This window comes from Medicago truncatula, chromosome 3, assembly GCF_003473485.1.
Source record: "Medicago truncatula cultivar Jemalong A17 chromosome 3, MtrunA17r5.0-ANR, whole genome shotgun sequence".
Classification (NCBI taxonomy): Eukaryota; Viridiplantae; Streptophyta; class Magnoliopsida; order Fabales; family Fabaceae; genus Medicago; species Medicago truncatula.
In genome coordinates, this window is record NC_053044.1 from 4152609 (window position 1) to 4177530 (window position 24922).

Consider the following 24922-nt stretch of genomic DNA (forward strand, 5'->3'; position numbering starts at 1 on the left):
AACGAAACAAAATTAAAAGTTAAAAACCAGCATCACATTGGCAAAGGGTACAATAAAAACTCATATGCAAGTGGAACAGAATAAGAATAGGATAATAGAAACCTCGGCATCACAGAGAAATGAAAGATCATTAGCCTTTTTGAGCAACCCATTTCTGATCCCTTTGAGAATGTCACTTGTCTGCTAGTTGAATTTTTGATCCTTTATATCAGTTTCAACACAAGATGGTGCCATGCTCTGGAAAGGGAAGCAAATGTTATCCATGAAGGTGCGAAATTAAAAATATTTATCGATGACATATTTACAACAAGAAAATGAGAGTAGTTTTTTCCTGACTTACCTGGATGTGATACTCATGTCATGATTTCGTTGTTGATAAATATGAAGGGAATGTGAGAAATCTTATGCCACTCTTTCCCACGCGTCCTTGTGCAAATTCCTTCCCACAATATTGGGCATTTATTGATACGCAGTACTTTAAGAGAGGAAGGCAACTTTCCCTCTTCTGGAAATGACTTGATCTTGGGAGAATCAGAAATGTTAAGTTTTTGGAGAGAGGTGAGATGTTGAAGCCAATTCACATCCAAGCATTCTATGTCTTTAAGATTAGAGATCGTTAAGGAAACGAGAGAAGTGGGTAGCAATGGAACTTCCATTTTCATCATTGCCTTCACAAGATTATCACCTTTAATGTGCAACACTGAAAGAGAAGTGAGACGTTCCCAAGTTGTATTCCACAAAATCCCTCCAACTCTGTATACACTCAGTTCCCGTAAACTGACAGGCAAATCATCTATGGCAAAATATTGCAGATTTGGAAGGTCACCAATTTCCACATTTTGAAGGATACCTAGAGTGTTTGTTGGTTCTGGCAGAAAACTAAGATTCTTACACCCACTCACAAATAAATGAATGAGGTTAGGAATTGGAAATCCACCCAGGGAAACTGACTCAAGTTCATTGCAATTCCTTATTTCGACAGTTCTAAGAAACAAGAGATTATGTTGCAATGTGTCTTCTGCAATTAATATTGATTTTAGATTTTTGCATCTACGAATATGTAGAGTTTGGAGGAAAGGAAGAAAGCACAAGGTAAAAGATGTCATTGAGTTACAATATCGGATATTTCCAAATTCTCAAGTGATTTGTAACTGTGAGAGAATTCATAAGGAATGAACTCCAAATTACCACAATTCCATATTATGAGAGATTGTAAGGTTTTTGGCAGACTGTCTATCAGGAAGGATGTTAGAGATGGAATGTCTTTTAAGGTAATCTTTCGAAGATAATTGAGATCGATCACAAAGTCGTTGAATACATCTGATGATGGGCTTGTAAATATGTTTTTGCTATGATCATCCGAATGTCTTGAATCCATAAATAGAGGACATTCATGCAACAGAAGTTCTCTTAGGGAAGGGAGGTTGTTGGATGTCATTCCTTTGAGTTTGCGGCAGTTGCTAAGTGACAAAAATGTAAGACTAGGAAGGTTTCCCGGTATATTTCCCTTGAGTTTCGGACATCCATATAGTGACAAATGTGCAAGATTAGGAAACTCTGTAGATGTACCTCCAATTAGCTTCCATTCCTCCCACTCTTGCATACCCCAAAACTGTAGAGTCTCCAAGGAGAGAAATGGTTGAAACAATGGAGAATCACTACTTCCATAGAACTCACTACCAAGTGTCTTTACTGATTTCATCCTTTCAATACGGAGTTCTTTTAGATTACTTAATTGTCCAAGGGGTATGTTTCCTTTGAGTTTCGGACAATTTCGCAGTGACAGACGTGTTAGACGAGGAAACTCTGTAGATGTACCTCCTGTCAACTTCCATTCTTTCCACTCTAGCATCGTATCAAATTCAAGAGTCTCCAATAAAGGAAATGGTTGAAAAAAGGAGAACCACTTCCATAGAGTTCAATACCAATACTCTTGACTGAATTCATCTCGACAATAAAGAGCTTCCTAAGATTACCTAATTGCCCCAAGGGTGGCAACCTTGGACAATTATCACAGTGTGAAATCTTCAAACACACCATGTTGCCAAATAAAGAACCACCCAACCAACTTGGAAAGTTGTTTCCACCATAGCCAGTGATGGTGAGATTCTTCAAATTTGTTGATGGACGCAACTGTTCTAATACAACACTTTGTAATTGTGAACTTGTAGTGTAAGACCATTGTAGTTGCAACTCGTCAATTTGTTTTTTCATCATCAGTTTTGTTTGAAAAGCATGGGATGGGTCAGTTAAATTTTGAAGCTTTGAGATGCAAAGGCTTCCCTGTAGATGGGAATATTTTCCAATATCTGCAATCTTCAACCCGACGTCCTCAGAGCTGACAACAAAGTCCGACAAGGTTTGTAGATTTTCTAGTTTGGATACTTGCACAGGAATTTCATTCAATCGAGTGCCTCTGATGTCAAGGTGCCGTAAATTCACTAATTTCCCCATGTCTTTCGGTAATTCAGTGAGACTATAGCAACATGACAACAATAAGGTCTGTAGATTGTAAAGCTTGCATGTTTCAGAAGGCAACCTTTCAATACTAGTGTGAGAGACATTTAAGTATCGCAGGTATATCAAATTTCCAATAGAGTTGGGCAACTCAGTGATATTATGGTAGTTTGACAGAGACAACACATGTAACTGTTTCATCTGTGGCAGCAACTCATAAACTAACTTCCTCGACACATAATTGTAAGACGAGAACCTTGGATGCAATGGCAATGGTAGGATTGTTCGTAGACTTTTTAACCCTTGCAAATGGTCAAATTTATCGTATGAGTCATATTCCCCTATATTGTATGACAAATGACGTACTCTTTCATGTGGCTTCTGTTCGTCCAACCTAATACAATACGGAGATGAAACTGTCATAGCCAAATCATTGACGAGATCATGCATCTCAAAGTTTACTTGAAGATCATTAATGGACCTTTGACGTATCAGACACCTCGACACTAGTTCATCAAAGTATTCTTCGGCTACCTTTTCCCAACTTTTCTCAGTTTGAGGCTGAGGTACTAAACCTTCTGCAATCCACAACTGAATTACCGTTTTTTTCTCTAAGATTGAATTCTTCGAAAAAATTGAACAGTAAGCAAAACATCCTTTTAAAGGAGCAGGAAGATAACGATAGCTCAATAGCAGAGATGGTTGCACCTCATCATTTGTGAATTCCCAAATACTACTTTTTAATACATCATTCCAATAATCTTGTGATAGTTTGGTGCGAAGAAGACCCCCTATTGCTATTGCAGCTAATGGTAAACCATCACATTTTTTTGAAATTTCTCTGCCAATTGTTTTTAGATTGGATCGTTGTTGGTAGTTGCTTGTTGGAAATGCATATTTGGAAAGCAAAGACCAGCAATCATCTCCTTGCAGAGGTTCCAGTTTGTGGACTGGAAGAAAGGTTTGCATGGTTGTGCAACGCTTTCAAATCTTGTTGTGATGATGATCCTACTTCCCATTTCCCCAACACTAAAGATGTCGATCAAATTATTCCAGCACTCAACATACTTTCCATACCATATGTCATCGAGTAAAAGCAAAAACTTTTTACTTCTTAAACTTTGTTGCAATTGCACTTGTAGAATATTCAAGGCATCAGTGTCATTTCTCTTTGAAGTGACAGATTCAAGGATGGTTTTAGTGACGGTGACAACATCAAAATCTTTTGAGATATGTGCCCACCCTCTCACCTCAAATTTCTCCTTCACTTCACGGTCGTTGTAGAGGAGTTTAGCTAGTGTTGTTTTTCCTAGCCCTCCCATCCCCACAATGGAAATCACTCCTATTTTACTTTCACCATCACTACCATCATGTGATAGCAGAAACTCTTTAAGTTTCTTTTTGTCATAATCTCTACCAAAAATAGCAGATTCATCCCCCACAACAGAACTTGTAAGAGTTCTGTGCCAGACACTGTTAGAAACACCTTTTAAACCAAGATTCTGGTTTCTCAAATGTTCTAATCTATCAACTAACTTTTGCAGTTTAGAATTCATCTTTCTATTAAACATTTTGAAACGAGAAGAGATTTTTTTCAGCACCTTGGTAGTAGCAGTTTGAGTTTCATACCCGGCTTCCACTTTGCACCGCAATGCCTCAGTGTTGATTTCGTCTAACAAATTATCAGCTTCAAAGACAGCATCTCGCAGCAAATCCAGCCATTGCTTGACAGCAGGGTTGGTGATCTGCTTCTCCTCAGCATCATTCAGTACAGCTTGCAGACTCATCAGTGTTATGTTCAGCTTTTCCAAAAGTGGAACGTCAAGCTTGGTACTCCGAAATAAATCAGCGAACTCACCAGAAACAATCTTTTGCAACAATACCTTCAAAGATGCCGTAAGAAATGCTTCTCCCACAATAGTCGCCATAAGTAAGTTTCTTAAAATTTGCAGCAACAAGAAGAAGAAGAAGAAGAATTAGCTGATGTTACTATTCTCCACTTTGAATTTTTGAGTTACTAATAATGACAGATGTATATTATTCAAAAAGCAATGAAATAAGACTACAGCTAGCTTTACTTGGATTGTTCGTAAAAGACTTATTAGTCTCCTTAAATACTTAACAAAAGTGATTCTTTCAATGACTAATGGAGAATTAATTAATCTATTAGCTAGGATTAGATGGAGGATGTATTTATTCTTAGAAAATCCGCCTGTCTCATTTTATCAATGTTGTTATTAGACAGCTACCTTGCATGGATTGTTCATAAAAGACTAATCCGTCTCCTTAAACAATTACTATTAACAAAAATGATTCTTTCTTGGCAACGTTATAAATGGAACATGTTAATAAGTATTACTAGGTCACTAATGGTACGAATATCCATGGGTTTTGTCATCTCTACTATCTATAACCTCGAGTGCATCTTGTAATACCAACTAAAATTCATCTTGTTTTGAATGCAAGGTTTTAAATTTTTTATCAAAGGTTTGACCGTTTCAAAAGAAATATTTTTTGTAAGGGTAAAGTATGAAATTGATGTAAAGTTTTAAAAAAAAACCAACAAAAGTTATGAGATTTCTTAGCAAGTGTGAAATTGCTAAAGTGACGTAATTAATATTTAGGGAGGAGGGATTATAAAAAGAAATTAAAATAATTAATATTAAATTGAAAATTAAAAATGACATGAATTATAAATATTTTACTTTTACAAATATGATTAGCTTTGAACAAGTGCAGATCCGATCAATGACAATGACTTTGGCGTCGTCAACGTTGCAGATCCGAATACATGATTATTCCGGAGACTTGAATATAGTCATATTAGTCATATTTGTAGCCATATGTACTTTTCCGTTTTATGCTATTAACATGGATGTTGTGAGTTTGTTTACAGATTCATCCTTTTTGGTTTTAGCGAATTTGGATTTGTATTGTATCGATGTACTCTATCAATTTGAATGAATGAATATATAATTTATTTTTGTCAAAAAAAAGATGCCACTTATTTTTAGATAGGGAGAGTATTCAGGAGAAGATGGATTGTAGTAATGTGCAAAGTAAATTTAATTACAAATGAGGCAAAATGAAAAAAAAAAAAAAAAAAAAGGAAAGTTTTGCTCTTTAAATTTTATTTCCATAAAACTTTGTAACATGGAATGCAAGGAAAGATGGAAAAAAAAATGCATTGTAAAGTGTTAAAAGTGACAACTATTTCAAATTATGTTGTTGACATCTAATTATTTCATTGGCCAAGTAATCAAATTTGTTCCACATCATCTAAAATCCAAGTTGCCACCCTTAGTTGCATCTTCTGCATTGTTTCTAAAATCGTCAATTTTGGGAACGCGCTGCTAGTTGATGCGCGGTCGGAAATTTAGGGAAGAAATTCGACTCCAAGCAATCAAGTCGTCAACACAATATTGCAGCTTTGTAATGATATTAGAGGAAGGATAATGATCCTAATTAGTCTTCTCAAGCTCGATAAGACCAGGTTCTAAAAGCCGGCATTATTAAATTTGAAATTGCTGCTTAGTTAATGGAGAAGATGCTAAGATTCTTGGCGTCTTCCTAAATCCGTGTAGCCGTAGAAGGAAGCGAGTCTCCAATTACCATTGATAGGATCTTAGATAGCAATAAAGAATAGTTTAACAGGGAACAATTTATTGAGTTTCACAGAGAATTTCTAGTCCCCCGTTTCTTCCAATTCGATCGACAAAGAAATGATTATCAATCTATATGGTTTGCTAGAAATGAGGCCAAATTTAATAATAAGTTCCTTTCTTGGCAGTCAGCAATCTCTAACATTATAGCTTGCACCTCTTTATCAGGAAATCACACCAAAAAGGCTTCCAACAATTTTGTCAGAGACTTCTCTATCCTTAAAATTTTTAGGGTCACTATTCATCATCCTAAAGCTACCAATATTACTGAAGTTATTTGGTTCCCACCTCCTCTATTTTGGATCAAATGCAATACCAATGGAGCTTCTTTAGGCAATCCTAGCACTTCTTCTTGTGGAGGGATTTTTAGAGATTCTGAAGGTAATTGTTTAGGTTGCTTTGCAGAGTTTTTAGGTGTAACCACTCCCTATCTGGCTGAACTTTGTGGAGCAATCAGAGCTGTCGAGATTGCTTTTGATCATCATTGGAGTAATCTTTGGATTGAATCCGACTCTTCCTTGGTTGTACAAGCTTTCAAGAATTCTAGCCTTATTCCTTGGCAGATCAGAAATAGGTGGGATTATGCAATGTATAAACTTACTCATATCAATTGTATAGTTACTCATATCTTTAGGGAAGGTAACCAAGTTGCTTATTCCCTTGCAAACTTTGGCCTAACTATGAGTTCTTTTGTTTTGCTTGTTGATCTTTTTCAATATTTTCACTTTCTTAAGTACAAAGTTTCTATGGCCAGTCTCTTCTTCACATCTAAAATCTAATCTAATCAAGTGGGATGCAAAATAATATTATATTGTATCACAAAATATCGAGTTATGTTATACTTTACGCAACATGACAAGCAAAGAGAAGGAAGTGAGACTAGTAATTGATATAATTGATGGTTGTTCTTCGAATTTGTTTTGTTAAACTATTCAAGAGAAAAATGTTTAAGACTATAACCGACATCGTTTTTTCACATAGACACAGTGTTCATGAGTTTTCGTCAAAAGCATTGATATCACATGAAACAAAGCTGATGGTTATCCAAAAATACTCGAAGCATGAGTAAAATAACCTACTACCAGAAGCTAATAAAATCATTTGAAGTGTGACGTTAGGTTTATGTTATGAATCACATAGATAATCTTGACAATAATTAGAGATCAAATGTTAAATGCAGAACAAAATAAAATAAAAAAATGAGTAACTACTAACTAATCAGAGATCAATAATTAAGCAACAAATTCACCATAAAAAATAAGTTATAAATAAGCAACAAACCATAGTAAAGCTAACAAGCCAAACCAACTGGTAAGTAGGATCATTTCTCTGGAATGAATCCATTCACACCATTTGAAAATTTCTCTCCTGAATCCTTTGAGACCGAATAAGCAGGAACATCGGCAGAAGTCATTGTATATCTAATAGACCCGTCAGTAAAAGTATCTCCAGATTTAAGAATAGCATCAAACTTTAACACAATAACAAGTTCTCCAGCATGAGCTTCATCAACTGCCTTAATCGTATTATCATGTCTCTTAAACAAACGAGGAATCTTAATCTTCTTACCGGTGTTAACATTTGTAATAAAATCACCCTTCTTGATAACACCCTGATAGATTCTTAGATAAGTTAATTTTAAAAACGGCCTATGCCAATATGTGAAAGCCTTTCCAACAAATGGTGCATCAATACTTCCAAACAATTCAACTTTCTCACCATTCCTATTTTGATCATGAGCATAATTACTAACATCGATTGGACTCGGCAAATACCTAATTACACCCTCCATAAATAGTTTTAACCCCTCATATCTCTCATCACTGATGATAATTGGTACAAATTTCCTTGCTATAGTTGCCCTACGAATTGCACCATCGAGATAAGACTCTGGAATTTGGCTGCCACCATGAAGAGCTTCATAAATTTTATCATCAACCTCTGATACAATTTCAATGAGTTCGCGTCTTTTTTTCAACACAAAGGCTTTCATTTCTTCAGGTACATTGTCATAATCAGACGTTTCAGAGCAAAAAAGGTAGGCCTTTAACTTGTTGACAAGATCAAAAGGTCTATCAAAAGGTTTAGATTTAGACGTAAAAAAGTATGCCTTTAACTTAACAAGATCAACAAATCCAATATAACAATCGTCAATGCTTCGTATTGGAACTTGAATTGCAGCACAACGATGATTAAGCTTAGATTTTACTTGATCTACGATGTTCCATAGATCTGCTCCTTTCTGATCAAGATCGTCAATAAATATAAGCCTTGGAAGTTGAAATCTTGTCATTTGTTGATCAATAATAATGGATTCGGTCTTAACACCATCAAGACAAGAAAGAACAATAATTGCACTGTCGAAAATACGCGAAGCTAGTTGAACATCAACGTTGAAATCAACATGATCAGATGATATCTTCTCCAAAAAAGTAACACAATAAGATATGTCAAATAGGGTTATGTTTTTATAGGAAGTGACATATGTTCGGGTATATCTGTTATCTATCTCGTCCTCGTCCTCGTCCTCGTCACTGTCGTCGCGCAGCCCGAAATACTGTTCTGATACTACTATATACATTGACCTGTATGTCGGCTTCGTATCATCGTCGTATCCAGAAATCCAGACGTGGCGCAGCTGTTCCACTGACTTGTTGGAGAAGTGACGGAGGTGGAGAGGGGTGGCGAGAACGGAGGAAGGCGGAGAAAGAGAGGAGGCGGAGGAGGAGCGTACGGTGGAGTAGAGAAGTTGTGGCAAGGAGGTCCTTGCGAAAAAACGATTCATGGCGGCAAGGAGGGGTTTGATGGAAGCTGCGGTGTAGTAAGTTCCGTTTTTTAAGAGACCTTGATCAATGGAAAAACAAACCTAACAAACAATTATAAGAGGTTTCATTTATTTTTAGGTTTCGGGGAATAATTTTTTTTACCAAAATAAACAAATTAATATTTTTTAGGGGGCTTTCTTAAAAAAAATAATATTATTTTTTAGGGGCTGTTATCTTGCACCCACCTAAAAATATTAAGGTGCAAGTTAGCAAGTTACACCCACATATCTTTTTAAAAAAACCCTTCTTTTATTGTTTCAAACCAACATTAGATAAAACATAATTTTGTAAATTTATATTAAATAAAACAAGAAATACGCTAACCGTTTTCCCTCAAAACAAAACATGTTTGATGTACATTGATCTAATGTTTTGTTCCGGCGTTCTTTCACTCGGTTTCTTTTTTAAGAAAAATGCTTAGTGTTACGATGATCTCATGTTTTGTTCCAGCATTCTTTCACTCGGTTTCTTTTTTAAGGAAAATGCTTAATGTTACCACATAGTCTTGCATAAATTTAGACGAATGGTAATTATTCATTTTATTTTCAAAACCCAACAAGCTAGATTAAATTTCTATAGAGTATACAGCAGTAACCACCATCTGCCAACACTTCTCAGTTTTTCATGCTTCATTTCTCTCTCTCTCTCTCTTGTTCTCATGTGCTGTTATACCTTCCTACGCAATGATGATATCAAATATGAAGCGATGTGAGGTTGGCGGTGATACTAACATCATATGCAATGATAGCTATATAGGATTCTATATGAGCATATTTAATTTGTTTAAAATAATTAAATTGAGCCCCATATATGGTGATTTTATAAGGCAAACAAGCTGTCGTGCATGTTGTGCGAACAAAAGTCCCGTACCATATGGCACTAGGTTGTGCAACTATTCCAAATCTAATTCACGAAAAAAAAAAAAATCTTTGACAAAAAAACAATGCAGTTGGACTGTCGGAATTAGTGGATAATACGAATAAATTCTTATTCACATGTTATAAATATGGATTGTCAGATTTTATGTATCGTCTAACATCATTGTCCTCCATAGCTGCCAACAATAAAACACCTCTTTCTAATATCATTTTTCCTGTTGAATGCTATTTTTATTCCTTTTGAATTAATCAATATTCAAGTCACATCATTTTATTGATGAAATCTTATAGTATGAACACATTCCTTTCTTGTGATATATTAATAAGTTTAAAGAAGACACACCATTTGACCTTGGACAAATTAAGAGGACCAGGGGTTGTACCAATGATAGAGAAATGATACTCTTGGAACAGCTAGAAGAATTTTCTGGTGAAAAGCTTCAACTTCCTTGGTTCTCCCTTGGTTCTCAGGATCAATGTTCACGCAAAAATTATACTAAACTCGTGACATCATTCCAGGTCAAAACAAAAAACGTTTAAACTTCAATGTATTTGACATTGTTAAAAGAGCAACCCGAATCAAAACAAAAAACCCACGATATTTGATCACGAAGTGCAGCCACTTGTGCCTACAAGCGGCTAGTAACTTTGTATTAGTCACTTATGTTTACATAGTGCAATTTATTAGAGCGGCTCAACTCGAGCAACTTGCCTATACTTATTAGTAAACTTAGTCAAACCTAAAAAAATCAATAAAAATCAATAGTGTCTCTGACCAAGCTAGGTAGACTGTTGCTATGATCAACTAAACTCTTGAGTCTTGCGAGTACGTCTCTCTTCCATTCATTGAATGGTTGGAATGCTCATTTTCAGAATGTGTCATGACTATTGTGGAGGACCCTCTCTTCAGAGGCGTGTATATTTTCCGAATATCATTTACATTTGTGGCAAAAAACCATTGGACGAATCTACCTCCTGTTGAGAAAACACAAACCTAGGGGGCGTTTGTTTGACGGTTTAAAATTTCATTCCTGGGATTAATCTTTCCTGGGAATTAATAATGGGCATCTTATTCCTGAGTATTTTTAGAAAATGGTGTTTGGTAAATAATTGTCAGATTCATGGGAATTGTTTGTGATAGTGGGTATATGGGTAGTTATTTCCATTTTAGTACCATTTACATGGGAATCTTTTATTCCCGTCCACTTTCTTTGGGAATAAAATCATGGGTAAGTGGAAGTTATTTTTTTCCTAGGAATTCTTTATTCCCGGGAGTTATTTTTTTAACTTTGTAACAAACATAGGAATCTATAATTCCAACCTCCATATTCCTGGGAATAATTTTTTAAACCAGGAAACAAACACCCAACAAAAATAAATGGAAGTTGATATCTTATTAACAAATATTCACAACCATCTTTAAAAAAAATAAAAATAAATACTCGCAAACATGGAAGTTAAAATCTGATTAACATGCTCACCAGATTTCCTCCAAGATAGGTGTTAACAGATTTCCTGCATGTATGTAGCCCTGCAGAGTGCATCATTTTCTTAAATGCTCCAGTTGATCCATAAGTAATTTCACCTGAAAGAAGGGTTAGATAGTATACTGAGTCAACTGAATTTTGAATAGAAACCATTACTCATATTCTACTGATGGCCTAATATCAAAAGAAAAAAGTTGTAGAATAGGGATTAAGGTAAGATATAATGTGAGGGACCTTGTTTACCTGTACAGAGAATAACCCTTCATTTAGCTTCTGCTCTAAATTTTGAATCACTTTTACCCCACTCCTGCTTTGGAATTTTCTTTCCTATAATCTCCTCCGTCTTAGAATCTACCTTTTAAACAGATATATATCATTAAACACAGCAATCTCATAATGAATCTAAGGAGAAAAGAAAACAACGAAGAACATGATGGACGAAATTTTAAAACAACAGTAATGCGCTTTTAATAGTTTCATAGAAAATAAAGCTTATGAAACTCAGGTACACAAAAAACCGGACTTCTCTTAAGTTTAGAAATTACAACATCTGATTGGTGCTCCCATGACAGCAACAAAATTGCAATAGAAAAAAAGGAGAGGTTTGCGATGATTTATCAATTCTTAACATCACATTTGATCAAACATTACCTGATATCAATCATTTACTATTTGCAATTAGTTTTAGATTTAGAATGTACAATAAAACTTCAAAATTACATCAAGCTGGATGAATTTCATGCAACATAAATGATGACTTCCAGACAATACATTGATATGAGAAAATGACAGGAATGTCGAGAGTTTATCTAAAGTCATGTATACCATATTGCTAACTAACCAATTAATTATTTTAAGAAATCAAAAATAATTGGATTTCTAGAACTGAAAACTGTCGATTCTTTTTGGTTTTCAGCATCTTGAACTACAGATCTAAGGCAGCACAAAAGCTATAAGTGTCACACTACTATTTATGTTTCCTTACCAGCACGTTGTTAAGATCCAAGACGCTCCCTCGTATGTTTCCAATTCTGATGGCTCGATCTCTGTGTTTCATGTGAGAAGGAGGTAGTATTTCATTTCAATTCAACCCCAGAACCTGGAAAGGGAAGCAAACATTTATATTTATTGATGACATATTTATAACATTATAGAAGTATTTCAGTGGGTTACCTGAACGTGATACTCAAATGAATGAGATGATTTGATTGTTGATAAATATTAAGGGAATATGAGAAATTTTACACCTCTCTTTCCCTCGCTTCTTCAGCAAACTTGCTTCCAACAATGGGCAGTCTGTGATATGCAGTTCTTGAAGAGAGGAAGGCAACCCCTCTTCTGGAAATGACATGAGCTTTGGAGCATCATTAATGAAAAGTTTTTGGAGAGAGGTGAGATGTTGAAGCCACTTTCCATCCAAGAATGTTATATCACCAAAATTATGGATGTATAAGGAAACAAGAGAAGCAGGTAGACGTGGCGCATCCATTTTCATCAGTGCCTTCACATTATCAGCACCAAGAATACCCAACACTGAAAGAGAAGTATGAAGTTCCCAAGTTGTATTCCACAAAATCATTCCAACATTGTAAACAATCAGTTCCTTTAAACTGATAGGCAAGTCATCCATGGAAAACGATTGCAGATTTGGAAGGTCACGCATAAACATTTCTTGAAGGCTAGCTAGAGCATTTATTGATTTGGGTAGCGAACAAAGCTTCTTACACTTATCCACACTTAAATCAATGAGGTTAGCAATGGGAAATCCACCAAAAGAAATTGACTCAAGTTCATCACATTCGTATATATTGATGGTTCTAAGAAACAAGAAATTCTGTTGCAGCACGTCTTCTGGGATTACAATCGACTTCAAATTTTTACAACCGTTAATATCGAGTTTTGAGGACAGGGAGAGAGCACAAGGTAAACGATGTCATTGAATTACAACTAGAGGATATGCTCAAATTCTCTAGTGATTTGTTATTGCGAAATGATTCATAAGGAAGGAACTCCAGATTCTCACAATCACAGATACTCAAAGATTGTAATGTTTTGGACAGACCATCTCTTGGGAAGGAAGTTAGAGATGGAATATTTATAAAGGTGATTTTTCGAAGAGTGTTGAATACAATTGATGATGTGCTTGTAATTATAATGTTGCTATTGTCATCGGAATGTATTGGCTCCATCAGTAGAGGACACTCTTCTAACTCAAGTTCACTAAGGGAAGGAAGGTTGTCGAGGGCAATCCCTTCAAGTTCGGGACAACATTTCACTGACAAACTTGTATGACGAGGAAGGTTTCCCGGTATGCTTCCTTTGAGTTTCGGACATTTATATAGTGACAGGCGTGTTAGACTAGGAAACTCTGTCAATGTACCTCCAATCAGTTTCCATTCCTCCCACTCTTGCATATCCTCAAACCTCAGAGTCTCCAAGGAGAGAAATGGTTGAATCAAAGGAGAACTACTACTTCCATAGAACTCAGTACCAAGTGTCTTCACTGATTTCATCCCTACAATAATGAGTTCTTTTAGATTACCTAATTGTCCAAGGGGTATGTTTCCCTTGAGTTTAGGACAACGTATCAGCGAAAGTTGTGTTAGGCGAGGAAACTTTGTAGATGTACCTCCAGTCAACGTCCATTCTTCCCATTCTAGCATGGTATGAAATCTTAGAGTCTCCAATAAAGGAAATGGTTGAAACGAAGGACAATCCCTTCCATAGAACTCAGAACCAACACTCTTTACTGATTTTAGATTACCAAGAAAGAGTTTTTTGAGATTACCTAATTGTCCGAGGGGTGGCAGTCTTGAACAATTTTCACAACCCGCAATCCTCAAATACACTATGTTGTCAAATAAAGAACAACCCAACCAATTTGGAAAGCTGTTTCCACCATAGCCAAAGATGGTAAGACTCTTCAAATTTGTCGACGGACGCAACTGTTCAAACACGGCACTTTGTATTTGTGAATTTGAAGGGGTATCATCTGACCATCCTAGTACCAACTCGTCCATTTGTTTCTTCATCTCCAAATTTGCTTGAAAAGCATGGGATGGATCAGTTACATTTTGAAGCTGTGAGATGGAAAGTCTTCCCTGTAAATGGAAATATTTTCCCAAATCTGCAATCTTCAATCCAATGTCTTGTTTACTAACAACAAAGCTCGACAGGGTTTGGAGATTTTCTAGTTTGGAGAGTTGTACGGGCATTTCCTTCAATTGAGTGCCTCTGATGTCAAGGTGGCGTAGACTCACTAATTTCCCCATGTCCTTCGGCAAATTAGTGAGATTCCAACAATTTGTCAACAACAAGGTCTGCAGATTGTAAAGCTTGCATGTTTCAGAGGGCAACCTTCCAATCATAGTGTCAGAGAGATTTAAGTATCGTAGGTATATCAAACTTCCAATAGATTTTGGTAGTTTAATGATATTTGAGTACTTTAACAGAGACAACGCGTGTAACTGTTTCATTTGTGGCAACAAGTCACAAACTAACTTCCCTGACACGGAATAATAAAGCCACTGAACTTCTTGTAATGGCAAGGATAAGAAGGTTCGTAGACCTTTTAAATCATCCAATTTATCAAATTTATCATACGAGTCATATATCCCTCTATTGTATGACAAATGTCGCACCCTTTCATGTGGCTTATGTTCTTCCAACCTAATACAATAAGGAGATGAAACTATCGTAGCTAAATCATTGATGAGGTCATGCATTTCAAAGCTTACTTCCAGATCATCGATGGACCTTTGACGTATCAGACACCTCGACACTAGTTCATCAAAGTATTCTTCGGCTACTTTTTCCCAACTTTTCTCACTTTGAGGCTGAGGTACTAAACCTTCTGCAATCCACAACTGAACTACCATTTTTTTCTTTAAGATTGAATTCTTCGAAAAAATTGAACAATAAGCAAAACATCCTTTTAAAGGAGCAGGAAGATAACGATAGCTCAATAGCAGAGATGGTTGAACCTCGTCATTTGTTAATTCCCAAATACTACTTTTTAAAACATCATTCCAATAATCTTGTGACAATTTGGTGCGAAGAAGACCCCTAAGTGCTATTGCAGCTAATCGTATCCCATCACACTTTTTGGCAATTTCTCTTCCAATTTTTTCTAGATCAGGTTGTTGTTGGTAGTTTCTTTCTACAAATGCATGACTTGCAAGTATATTCCAGCAATCTTCAGTTTCCAAAGATCTTACATGGTGAACATAAAGAAAGGTTTGCATGGGTAGTGCAACTCTTTCATCTCGTGTTGTGATAATGATCTTACTCCCTATTGCCCCAACATTAAAGATGTCATTCATACTATTCCAACCAACATATCTTCCATACCATATATCATCCAATACTAGCAAAAAACTTTTGTTCCTTAAACTTTGCTGCAACTTCACTTGTAGAATATTCAATTCATTAGCGGTGGTTTTTTCTGAAGTTACAGATTCAAGAAGAGTTTTAGTGACAGTGACAACATTAAGATCTTTGGAGACATGTGCCCACCCTCTTACCTCAAATTTCTGCTTCACATCATGGTCATTGTAAAGGAGTTTAGCTAGCGTTGTTTTTCCTAGCCCTCCCATCCCCACAATGGAAATCACTCCTATTTTACTTCGACCATCTCCAACATCCTCTGCAAGTAAAAACTCTTTCAGTTTCTTTCTGTCATCATCTCTGCCATAAATAGCAGATTCATCCCCCACAACAGAACTTGTAGGAGTTCCATGCCAAACACTGTTGGAAACACCTTCTTTTAAACCATGATTCTGGTTTCTCAAATGTTCTAATCTTTCAAGTAACTTTTGCAATTTAGAATTCATCTTTCTATTAAACCTTTTGAAACGAGAAGAGAGTTTTTTGAGTACCTTAGCAGATTGGGTTTCATACTCAGCTTCCACTCTGCACCGCAATGACTCAGTGTTAATTTCGTCAAACAAATCTTCAGCTTCGAATACAGCATCTTGCAGCATATTCAACCACTCCTTGACAGCAGAATTAGCGATCTGTTTCTCCTCAGCATCATTCAGTACAGCTTGAAGACTCAACAGTGTTATTTTCAGCTTATCCAACAGTGGAACATCGAGCTTCATGTTTCGAAAGAAGTTGATGAACTCACCGGAAACAATCTTTTGCAACAATAGTTTCACAGAAGCTGAAAGAATCCCTTCTCCCACAATAGTCGCCATAACTTAGTTCACAGGTAAGAATAGAATAGTTTCAGAAATCACCTATAAGAAAATGCAGCATAACAAGAGTTATCAAGTTATTGCAGCGTAGAAGAAAATGCTACAGAAGTGGATTGAGTGGTTAACTGTTTGTGGCCACTACTTCCCATATCCTATTGTTAGTCAATATTAGTGAACAAACAAATATCTTCCCTCTTTGCATCTTTATTGTATCAAGTCCCTATTTATGCTACTAAGATAAATAATTCAAAATATCTTTTTGTATTAGTAGATTTGTTGGATATTGTACACTCAAGGCAAAAATAATTCAAAATTTAAATTCAATTTAAAATAATTAAATATAATAAAAATTATATTTTTTACTATAAATATAAAAAAATTATATTGATCATTTGGATGTGATAAAACTTTAGGATGTTGGAGTCACTCCGAGTGTTCACATTGAAAAATAAGTCTTTTTTGAATGTTAAACTTTTTATAAGCAAAAGATTTTCCACACTTATAAGGCTAAGCAACTCATACTGTATTTAGATAAACCACATGACTCATACATACAAGCAGAAGAGTATAAGATTTTAGTTAAATATTAGTAATGCACACATTGAAATAAAAAACTATTTCTAGAAGTCCAAATTAACAAAATAAACTTAACCAATATCACTACATTGTTGCAACTTAAGCAAATTCTGAAAAACTGAATTACATATCATGAAGGATTCGGATTATTGTCTAGAGTAAATGGAGGCATTCTGGTTATGTACCTGAATTCAATTGAAAAGTATTTTAAAAAAGTTATAAATTGCAATGGTTGTGAGATTCTATAAAGTGTGGAAAGTCAAAGTACAAGTATAATAGAAGATACAAACTTAGAGAAAAATCAAATACAAAATACACAAATACACTGAAACTTCAAAATAAATTTGTCATTATATTAATTAGTATTGTGTTTGTTTTTACGCTGGATTTTGGAGCATTTGACATGTCCTTACCCAAGGAAGAGGGGTAAAAATTGGGTCCCACATATCTCATGCGCCAGGAGATGGCTTCCTACTAGGGGGCATTCTGATGTGCAACATTACCGCTTACTGCTTATCATTTGGAGGTTGATGATGTCTGGTGGTGTATGTACGACGACCGGAGGGAGGCCCTTCCATTTGAGGAGATCTATACTTATTTCGGCTGGATGCTCTACAGAAAGCAGAGGGTGTACCGTCACCTGTCTGAGCGGGTGAAGAGACAATTCGAACATCCTCATACACCCGTCAGTTGTGCAGCCTATTCCTACATATCAGGTCCCACAGGCTTTCACTGACTTCCATGTGTATTGCGTTCCTCTGGACCAGTGGGGTCCGAGGGTAGTTGGTGAGTGGTAGCATGTCCCTACCTACATGGTTTGGTATCCGAAGGTGTCTCACACGAAGATTCTACCACTTGTTGATGGATCTCCTCCCAGGTCAGCGAAGTGGGAGCAACTTATAGCGGAGGAGTATGCTAGAGAGATGCCCATTGGATCTTATCAGGAACTGCGTTCAGATTGCAGACCAGGCGTTGGATAGGAGGAACAAGTTGAGCATGGAGGATCTACTGGAGGCCTTGAGCCATATTAGTAGTACTAGTCGACCAGCCCTGACATATTCTATCGCGAGGCAGCGGAGGCAGCATTGATTTTTATTTCACTTTATGCACAGTGTGACTTTGTTGATGTAACCTTATGATTTAATTTATTTTTGGTAGTGATTTTATAATTTAATTGAATGAATGTAAGTTTGGATGAGAAAATGATTGAATGAATGTCTTTTTGAATGTTTGTGGCTAATACAAAAATTCATTTTCAAATGCTGGAAATGCTTCTGCTGCCTCTGTATGTCTTCATGGCAGATTGATAATTAACTACCGTTAAGGGCAACAGTAGTTAACTATCGTCAATTTTTTATCAGCTTCAGTTAACCACCGCTGCAATTCTGGTACAAATGTCGGGCACCACCAACATTTCCAGATACTTTCTCATCAATTATTAGTCTCTCAATTATCAAACTCTCTCAAAATCTCTACCAAAATCACCCAATTTCATTTTTAGAAAATTCATCCAAGTTTCTTCAACAAAATCACAAGTAAGTAATCATAGTGCTATTACATGCATTTTAGTTGGTATATGTTTTTTTAATATAATTTTAGTTTTAGGGTTTATTTAAATTTTGATTTTTTTTGGTAAAAAATGATTAAATGTTTACATGTAAAGTATTATGAATCCTTCTTAGACTAGATTTAAGTTGATTAAATGTTTGGATGCTTGCATGTTTGTGTTTTAGTTTTAGGGTTTATGTATAATTTGCACTCAAAGTGTTTGATGAAATGTTTGAATGAGTTTTTCATTGATTTTTTTTAATTTCTTATGACGTAGATCTGAAATGGTGTAGATTTGAAACAATGGACAATTTGTTTAATGCTCAAGTATATGTTTCAACGATGGAAAGCTTAATTTGTTCAAGGTTCGGGACGATGTCACGTTAAAAGATCTGAATGATCAACTGAATGAAATCAACAAAGGACTCAACCACATAGACATAAGGAGGGTGAAATACGTTTGGTACGAACGTCCATCGTTCAACTCCAAGGGGAGATTGACATTCAATCGACCAGAGTTAACGAATGACGACGACGTGAGGAAAAATATGCTATTTTAGTTTTAAATTTATTAGTGTATGCGCCGCCAAAATAAAGTGCGCTCTAGCGCAACGCCATTTTTTAGGTTGGTCGCACCGCAATTCTGCAATATTTTCATGCTATTATTTTTTAGGTTGGCCGTACCACAATCCCACAATTTTTTTATACTATTATTTTAGCCACATGTAAAAATAAATCCTGGATCCACCTTTGAGTTGAATTGCTTTAGTTTATGCTTGATTCTACAATGATAAAAATTGATTTTCAACGAATAATTTTGTAAAAACGATTTTACTTAAAAGTAGGTAAATGTAATTTTTTTTTTATACATTTAAGTAAAAGTGTGTTGAACAAAATATTTAAGTGTTCCCTAAAAAAATATTTGTGTAAAAAAAAAAAACATTTAGACTGAAAAGCGCAAAAAAATTTAACCTCAAGCTAATATTAATTTTAGAGGTAAAATCAATTCTTTTTTTTTTTCAAGAAAAATCAATTCTACTTAAAAACAACTAAACATATCAAAATAAATATTTACATTTTCAAAATCAATTTTGACTGCTCCAAAGTTTAGAATCCAAACATTTAAAAAAGATTAAATACTTTTTTTTTTTTGAGGGGAGATTAAATACTTGTAAACAAGTTAATAAAATATTTTGTCATAGAAAAAACAAGTTAATAAAATAAGTTATAATCCTTTGTAAAAAAAATAAAAATATAATCGTGATGAAATATTAATTATTTTTTGTCTTACCAAACCATAGGTTGAACCGGTTTGTGAGTAAGAAAAAGAAAAAGTTTAAACCGGATTAAGACAATACTAACCCTTCCTATAGTTTCACCATAGGTTGTACAGATAGGGTTTCAACTTTCAATAGTTTCACCAAATCGATCGCTGATTTCATAACCCACTTCTCAATTCTTTACTTTATTACTTCGTCTTCTCTTATTATCGATCTGATCTGATTGATTCAATTGTTGATGATGGTTTTCATATATTTATTCGTCATCTACAACATTGAGTTTTGTTTGTTCATTCATCAATGTTATTCAACTACTTCTACCGTAATTTCCTTGATTAATGGCATTACAAAAGTGATGGATTCGACGGAGGAGCTTGGACAACTGCCTAACCAACTTCAAATTCTGAAAGGCCCTTCCTTTCTTCATTCTGCTGCTGCTCAAAATCAATCCCACAAAGGTTATTTCTGTTTGTTCTTGTTTATTACCACTTTATATCTGATACACTAGTTACTTACTTGTCTTTATATACTATGAAAGATGAAAGGATAGTTAGCTTTGAAGCACTCATACTTTTGATCAAACCATGTCCGACACCGACACAATATTGACACATGTAATTACAATCATTGATTAGGACTGAGAAATCTAAATCATTGATTTTGATTCCTCAAAGAATCCCCATTCACGCTTTCTGAGTTATCAAAAATAGTTGTTTGCTTTTAAGAACTTTTAATCACATTTGTTTTTCTTCTTCTCATATTAGAGTCTCCGATAGAAGTCGACAAAGACATTGGAAGGCTTATAGGCAAGGCTTCTACTACTGTTGTTGTTGAGGAAATGGCTACATCAACCAGTTGTAGCAAAATTGACTCTTTGCCTATTAACGAGGCCCCAAAGAATGGGGAATCACTCAGATGCGATTTTGTGGAGTTCGAAACATTTGCGAACGATCCTGTGTCCAATTCTAGTTGTATGCTGGAAATTGTAAGGTCTGATGTGGCAATTGAAGACATGAATCAGGAGCCACAAATGGAAAACCAGAGTAAAGATGCAAATGTATCCAACTGACAAGCTTGCCTAAATATTAGTAATGTTCATCATCCAGGTTTGATGGCTCTAAACCAAACCACACTGCAAGTAAGAAAAAGAAAAAGTTTGAACCGGATTAGTTCAATATAAAACATTCTCACTCAGATAGATAGATAGATATGGTTTCAACTTTCAATAGCTTCACTGGCGAGCGGCGCTGAAATAAGAGTCTGATTTCAATCCTCCGCTAGATCTGATTCAATTGTCGACGATGGTTTTCATTTATTTATTCGTCATCTACAACATTGACTTTTGTTTGGTCATTCATCAATGTTATTCACCTATTACAACCATGATTTCCTTGATTAATCATATTGCAAAAGAGGTGGATCAAAGCCAAGGTATATTTTTTTTGTTCTTTTGCTTTAGAAATTTACAAGTCTGAACTTAATTATTTTCTGCGTTAACTCATTTATAATATGCATTGCCGAGAAGTAAAACTCACATGTATGTGAACTAACCAATAGAGTAGTAATCTGAGTGGTTTTGTTGGAACTTGAATGTATGAATGTTGCGTGTAGCGTTAATATGGAACCATACACTCATTTGTTGGATTGTCAGATTTAATGTGGATAATATGGATAAATTCTTATTCACATGTTAGAACTATGGATTGTTGGATTTTTTTTGTATTGTCTAATATCATCTTTCCTGTTGGATCTTGCTTTTTTTTTTGTTGCTCATGTTTACATAACTTCTCCGTGGCATTTGGCTAGTATTGTTTCTATGCTAGAACATGTGTATGGTTTTGCAGCTATGAAGAAGAGTTATGAGTTGTTGAAGGGTAGGGTTAGTTATGCTTCTGTTTTTGTTTGTGGGTATTTGCTTATCTGTGAGGTTATGGGAAGGATGTTTAGTGTGGTGGTGGTGCATGATGTGTTTTCTAGGATTGTTATTGGCGGGTTTTTGGTTGGTGTGCTTATTATTGTGAATTTGGTTGTCATGTTGGTGTCGAGTGAGTTTTACTATGTTTGTAAGAGTTATCATCATCATCATCATCATCAACAAGGGATTGATAAGTGCATTGCATGATCATCTTGTTGGCAGAAAACTAAAGTTTGTCTTGTTCATGTTATGTTTATTACAGGCTGAAGAGTTGGGTTGTGAGCCCACGTTAGATGAGCTCTTTGTAAAAACTCACACCAAAAGGAAGAACCCACGTTACTATTTCAACAACCGTAATTTCCTTGATTAATCTTATTTTACAAAGGGAATGATTACTTTGATCTAGCAGCGGCTCTTTCATGTCCTCCAGCTCATTCAAGTTAACTGTAATTTCCTTTGACCTTTCTTTTTGTAAGCAAATCGATAAAACAAAAAATTATATTAGTTGTATTATTTTATTCAAAAGTTGTAAAAGGTTGTGTTTAACTAGTAATGAAATCATGTTTATAAAGTAGTGTTGTTTCTACTACTAACATCAAGAACAATATAACGATCTTCGTCTACAAGTATATATGTTATTCAAAAGTGATACATGTTATGTTATCACATGCATATCTTATTCCAACAAATCGATGTTATCAAGCCTGGAAAACAGAAGTTTTGTTAATGTAGCAATGCAAAGGTTCCATTGCCAGATATCTTAATATATTCAAAGGAACATTAATTTGTTATGAAGATAGTGCGTTTAAGTCAACTGTAGAATAATCTGAGAAGTTTTTAGATATGTACATTACGCATGAATAAGTCAAGAAAAAGTCAAAAGAGTATATCAGTAATTGCTCACAAGTCTCTTTTCCAATATGTGTGTACTCCCTTGCTTCTCACGATCAATGTTCAAAATTCACATTAATAAACACACATGATGGCCATTTCTTCATCCAGGTTTTCTGATACAGAGCAAGACATTACTATGGCATAGACTTTGTAGCCACCACCCTACCATGCTAGCTTTCCTATTCCACCACCCTACTATTGACAATAAGGCCAACAAGCCACCATTTTTGACATTTTCTATTTTTACTAGATTGTGTTTCCATTATTATTTCAACTACCATATGGCTCATAAACCAAGAGAGAATCCACTCTCTAACTCTCAAAAGAGAAACTCAAGTTTTATATATTTCAAATTGTGAGGATACATGAAGAAAATGACCTTATTTATAGTAATCCTAGAATGATACAAATCATGAAATTGAAACAGCCTAGTAATTGCACCACCCCTAGTATTCATAGCCTCTACTAAATTGCATCATCCCTTAACTCATTGAAACCACCATGGTTGACACACAACCATCTAGCCATTTATGTTAACATTTAATTTTCAGCATTCTACAGTTGCATCTAAGGCCTCTAGGATTACTATAAATAAGGCTATTTCCTTCATGTATTATCACAATTTGAAATATATAAAAAAACTTGAGTTTCTCATTTGAGAGTTAGAGAGTGGATTCTCTCTTGGTTTCTGAGCCATATTGGCATCAGAGCAAGGTTCCAAATCCGGAGTTGAGTTTGAGTGAAAGAATCAACGAAAAGTTTGAGTTTTCTAAGGGTGTTGTTGAAGAAAAAGAGCTGCCACCTTTGAAACTCTACTTTGCGGCCATTTTTTCGCAAAACTAACGCCGCCATTGCGTTCGGAAGGCCGAAAAACCTTGGATTGGAGGTTTTTGTCACCAACAGAGCCTCCACACGCATGGCCAAACGCTCGGTGAATTCCCAGATGTTGTACCAGAAGACGTTCCGCAAGGATTGCCGCCGATGCGAGACATTCAACATGCTATTGACTTTATTCCTGGAGCTGTCAACAAGACTTGATGATTTATTAGATCAGTTGCACGGTGCCACCATCTTTTCAAAGATCGATCTTCGAAGTGGATACCATCAAATCAGGCTTAGGTCAAGACTCTGTTGTCAATAGCGGCCTAACGCGGCGCGATCGCGGCGCGGAGCGGCTGAAAACAGCCTAGCGCGTCAGAACGCGACCGCATCGCGCGTTAGGCAAAAGCAGCTGAAAACCGGGTTTCGCGGCCGCTTTTCGTGGAGCGGGAGCGGGTCTAACGCGGCGCGTTTCCGGGTCGAAGCGAAATTACAGAATTACCCCTCACTTAAGTGACATTAGAAGGTTTAATTTTGTAATTTTCAAAACCCTATTTCTTCACTTCATTCCATCGTACAACAGAACAGCCGCTTCTGCTCTTCTTCTCCCAATTCAATCGTAAAACACAAAGTTCTTCTCCTCTTCTCCCAATTCAATCGTACAACAGGTTTTCACTTCATCTCTTCACTTCATTCCATCAACAGGTTTTATTTCATGTTTAGTACTTTTGTTACTTTAAGCTTTAGAGGCTTAAAGTGTTTGCTACCTTGAATTTTATTAGTATTTCTTGCAAGTATGTTCTTATGTTTTGCCTTAGACATGTTTTATTTCAAATTATGAATTGAGTAATATTTAAGTTGTTTTAGTATTTCTTTTTCAACATTATAGTATTCTAGTATTAAATATATTAGTGTCCGCGTCATGTAAAAGCGCCCGCGTCGCGCCCACATACCGCGCCGCGTCAATTTTTGGGGTGGCCGCGTCGCGCTGCGTTTCCGCTTTGACAACAGAGGGTCAAGAGATGAATGGAAGACTGCATTCCAAACAAGAGATGGCTTCTATGAATGGACAGTGATGCCCTTTGGGTTATCTAATGCTCCAAGTACCTTCATGCGTCTAATGAATCAAGTACTTCGACCATTCATTAGCAAATTTGTAGTGGTATACTTTGACGATATCTTGATCTACAAACAAACACAAAGAGGAACACTTAGAGCAGCTTCGACAAGTGCTACAAACTCTTCGCGAACAAAAACTCTATGAAAATTTGAAGAAATGTTCTTTCCTAACCAATGAGGTTACTTTTCTGGGTAATAATCACTGCTGAAGGTAATCGAGTTGACCCCAGCAAGGTTGATGCCATCAATAGTTGGCATATTCCT

The 24922-nt window shown here is 35.7% G+C and overlaps 4 protein-coding genes and 1 long non-coding RNA gene across 5 annotated transcripts; 1 reads left to right on the forward strand and 4 right to left on the reverse strand.

Annotated features, from left to right (window-relative positions):
- Window positions 1-1102: 1102 nt before the first annotated feature.
- On the reverse strand, window positions 1103-2907 carry LOC120579468 (putative disease resistance RPP13-like protein 1). Its single transcript, XM_039831840.1, has 2 exons — window positions 1905-2907; window positions 1103-1845 (listed from the first exon to the last, which is right to left on the reverse strand). The coding sequence occupies exons 1-2, from the start codon at window positions 2905-2907 to the stop codon at window positions 1103-1105; spliced, it is 1746 nt and encodes a 581-aa protein (XP_039687774.1).
- A 317-nt stretch (window positions 2908-3224) lies between these two features.
- On the reverse strand, window positions 3225-4477 carry LOC120579429 (putative disease resistance RPP13-like protein 1). The gene has a single exon (XM_039831591.1). The coding sequence runs from the start codon at window positions 4383-4385 to the stop codon at window positions 3312-3314; it is 1074 nt and encodes a 357-aa protein (XP_039687525.1). The 5' UTR covers window positions 4386-4477; the 3' UTR covers window positions 3225-3311.
- Window positions 4478-7440: 2963 nt separating this feature from the next.
- On the reverse strand, window positions 7441-12978 carry LOC11420594 (elongation factor G-2, mitochondrial). Its single transcript, XM_003598445.2, has 3 exons — window positions 12585-12978; window positions 11304-11407; window positions 7441-8985 (listed from the first exon to the last, which is right to left on the reverse strand). The coding sequence occupies exons 1-3, from the start codon at window positions 12976-12978 to the stop codon at window positions 7441-7443; spliced, it is 2043 nt and encodes a 680-aa protein (XP_003598493.2).
- A 194-nt stretch (window positions 12979-13172) lies between these two features.
- Window positions 13173-16632, reverse strand: LOC11420476 (putative disease resistance RPP13-like protein 1). Its single transcript, XM_024778236.2, has one exon. The coding sequence runs from the start codon at window positions 16505-16507 to the stop codon at window positions 13196-13198; it is 3312 nt and encodes a 1103-aa protein (XP_024634004.1). The 5' UTR covers window positions 16508-16632; the 3' UTR covers window positions 13173-13195.
- Window positions 16633-19984: 3352 nt separating this feature from the next.
- Window positions 19985-22471, forward strand: LOC11414849 (uncharacterized). Its single transcript, XR_003010130.1, has 3 exons — window positions 19985-20369; window positions 20676-21342; window positions 22089-22471. It is a non-coding gene; the product is annotated as an uncharacterized lncRNA (long non-coding RNA).
- Window positions 22472-24922: the final 2451 nt, after the last annotated feature.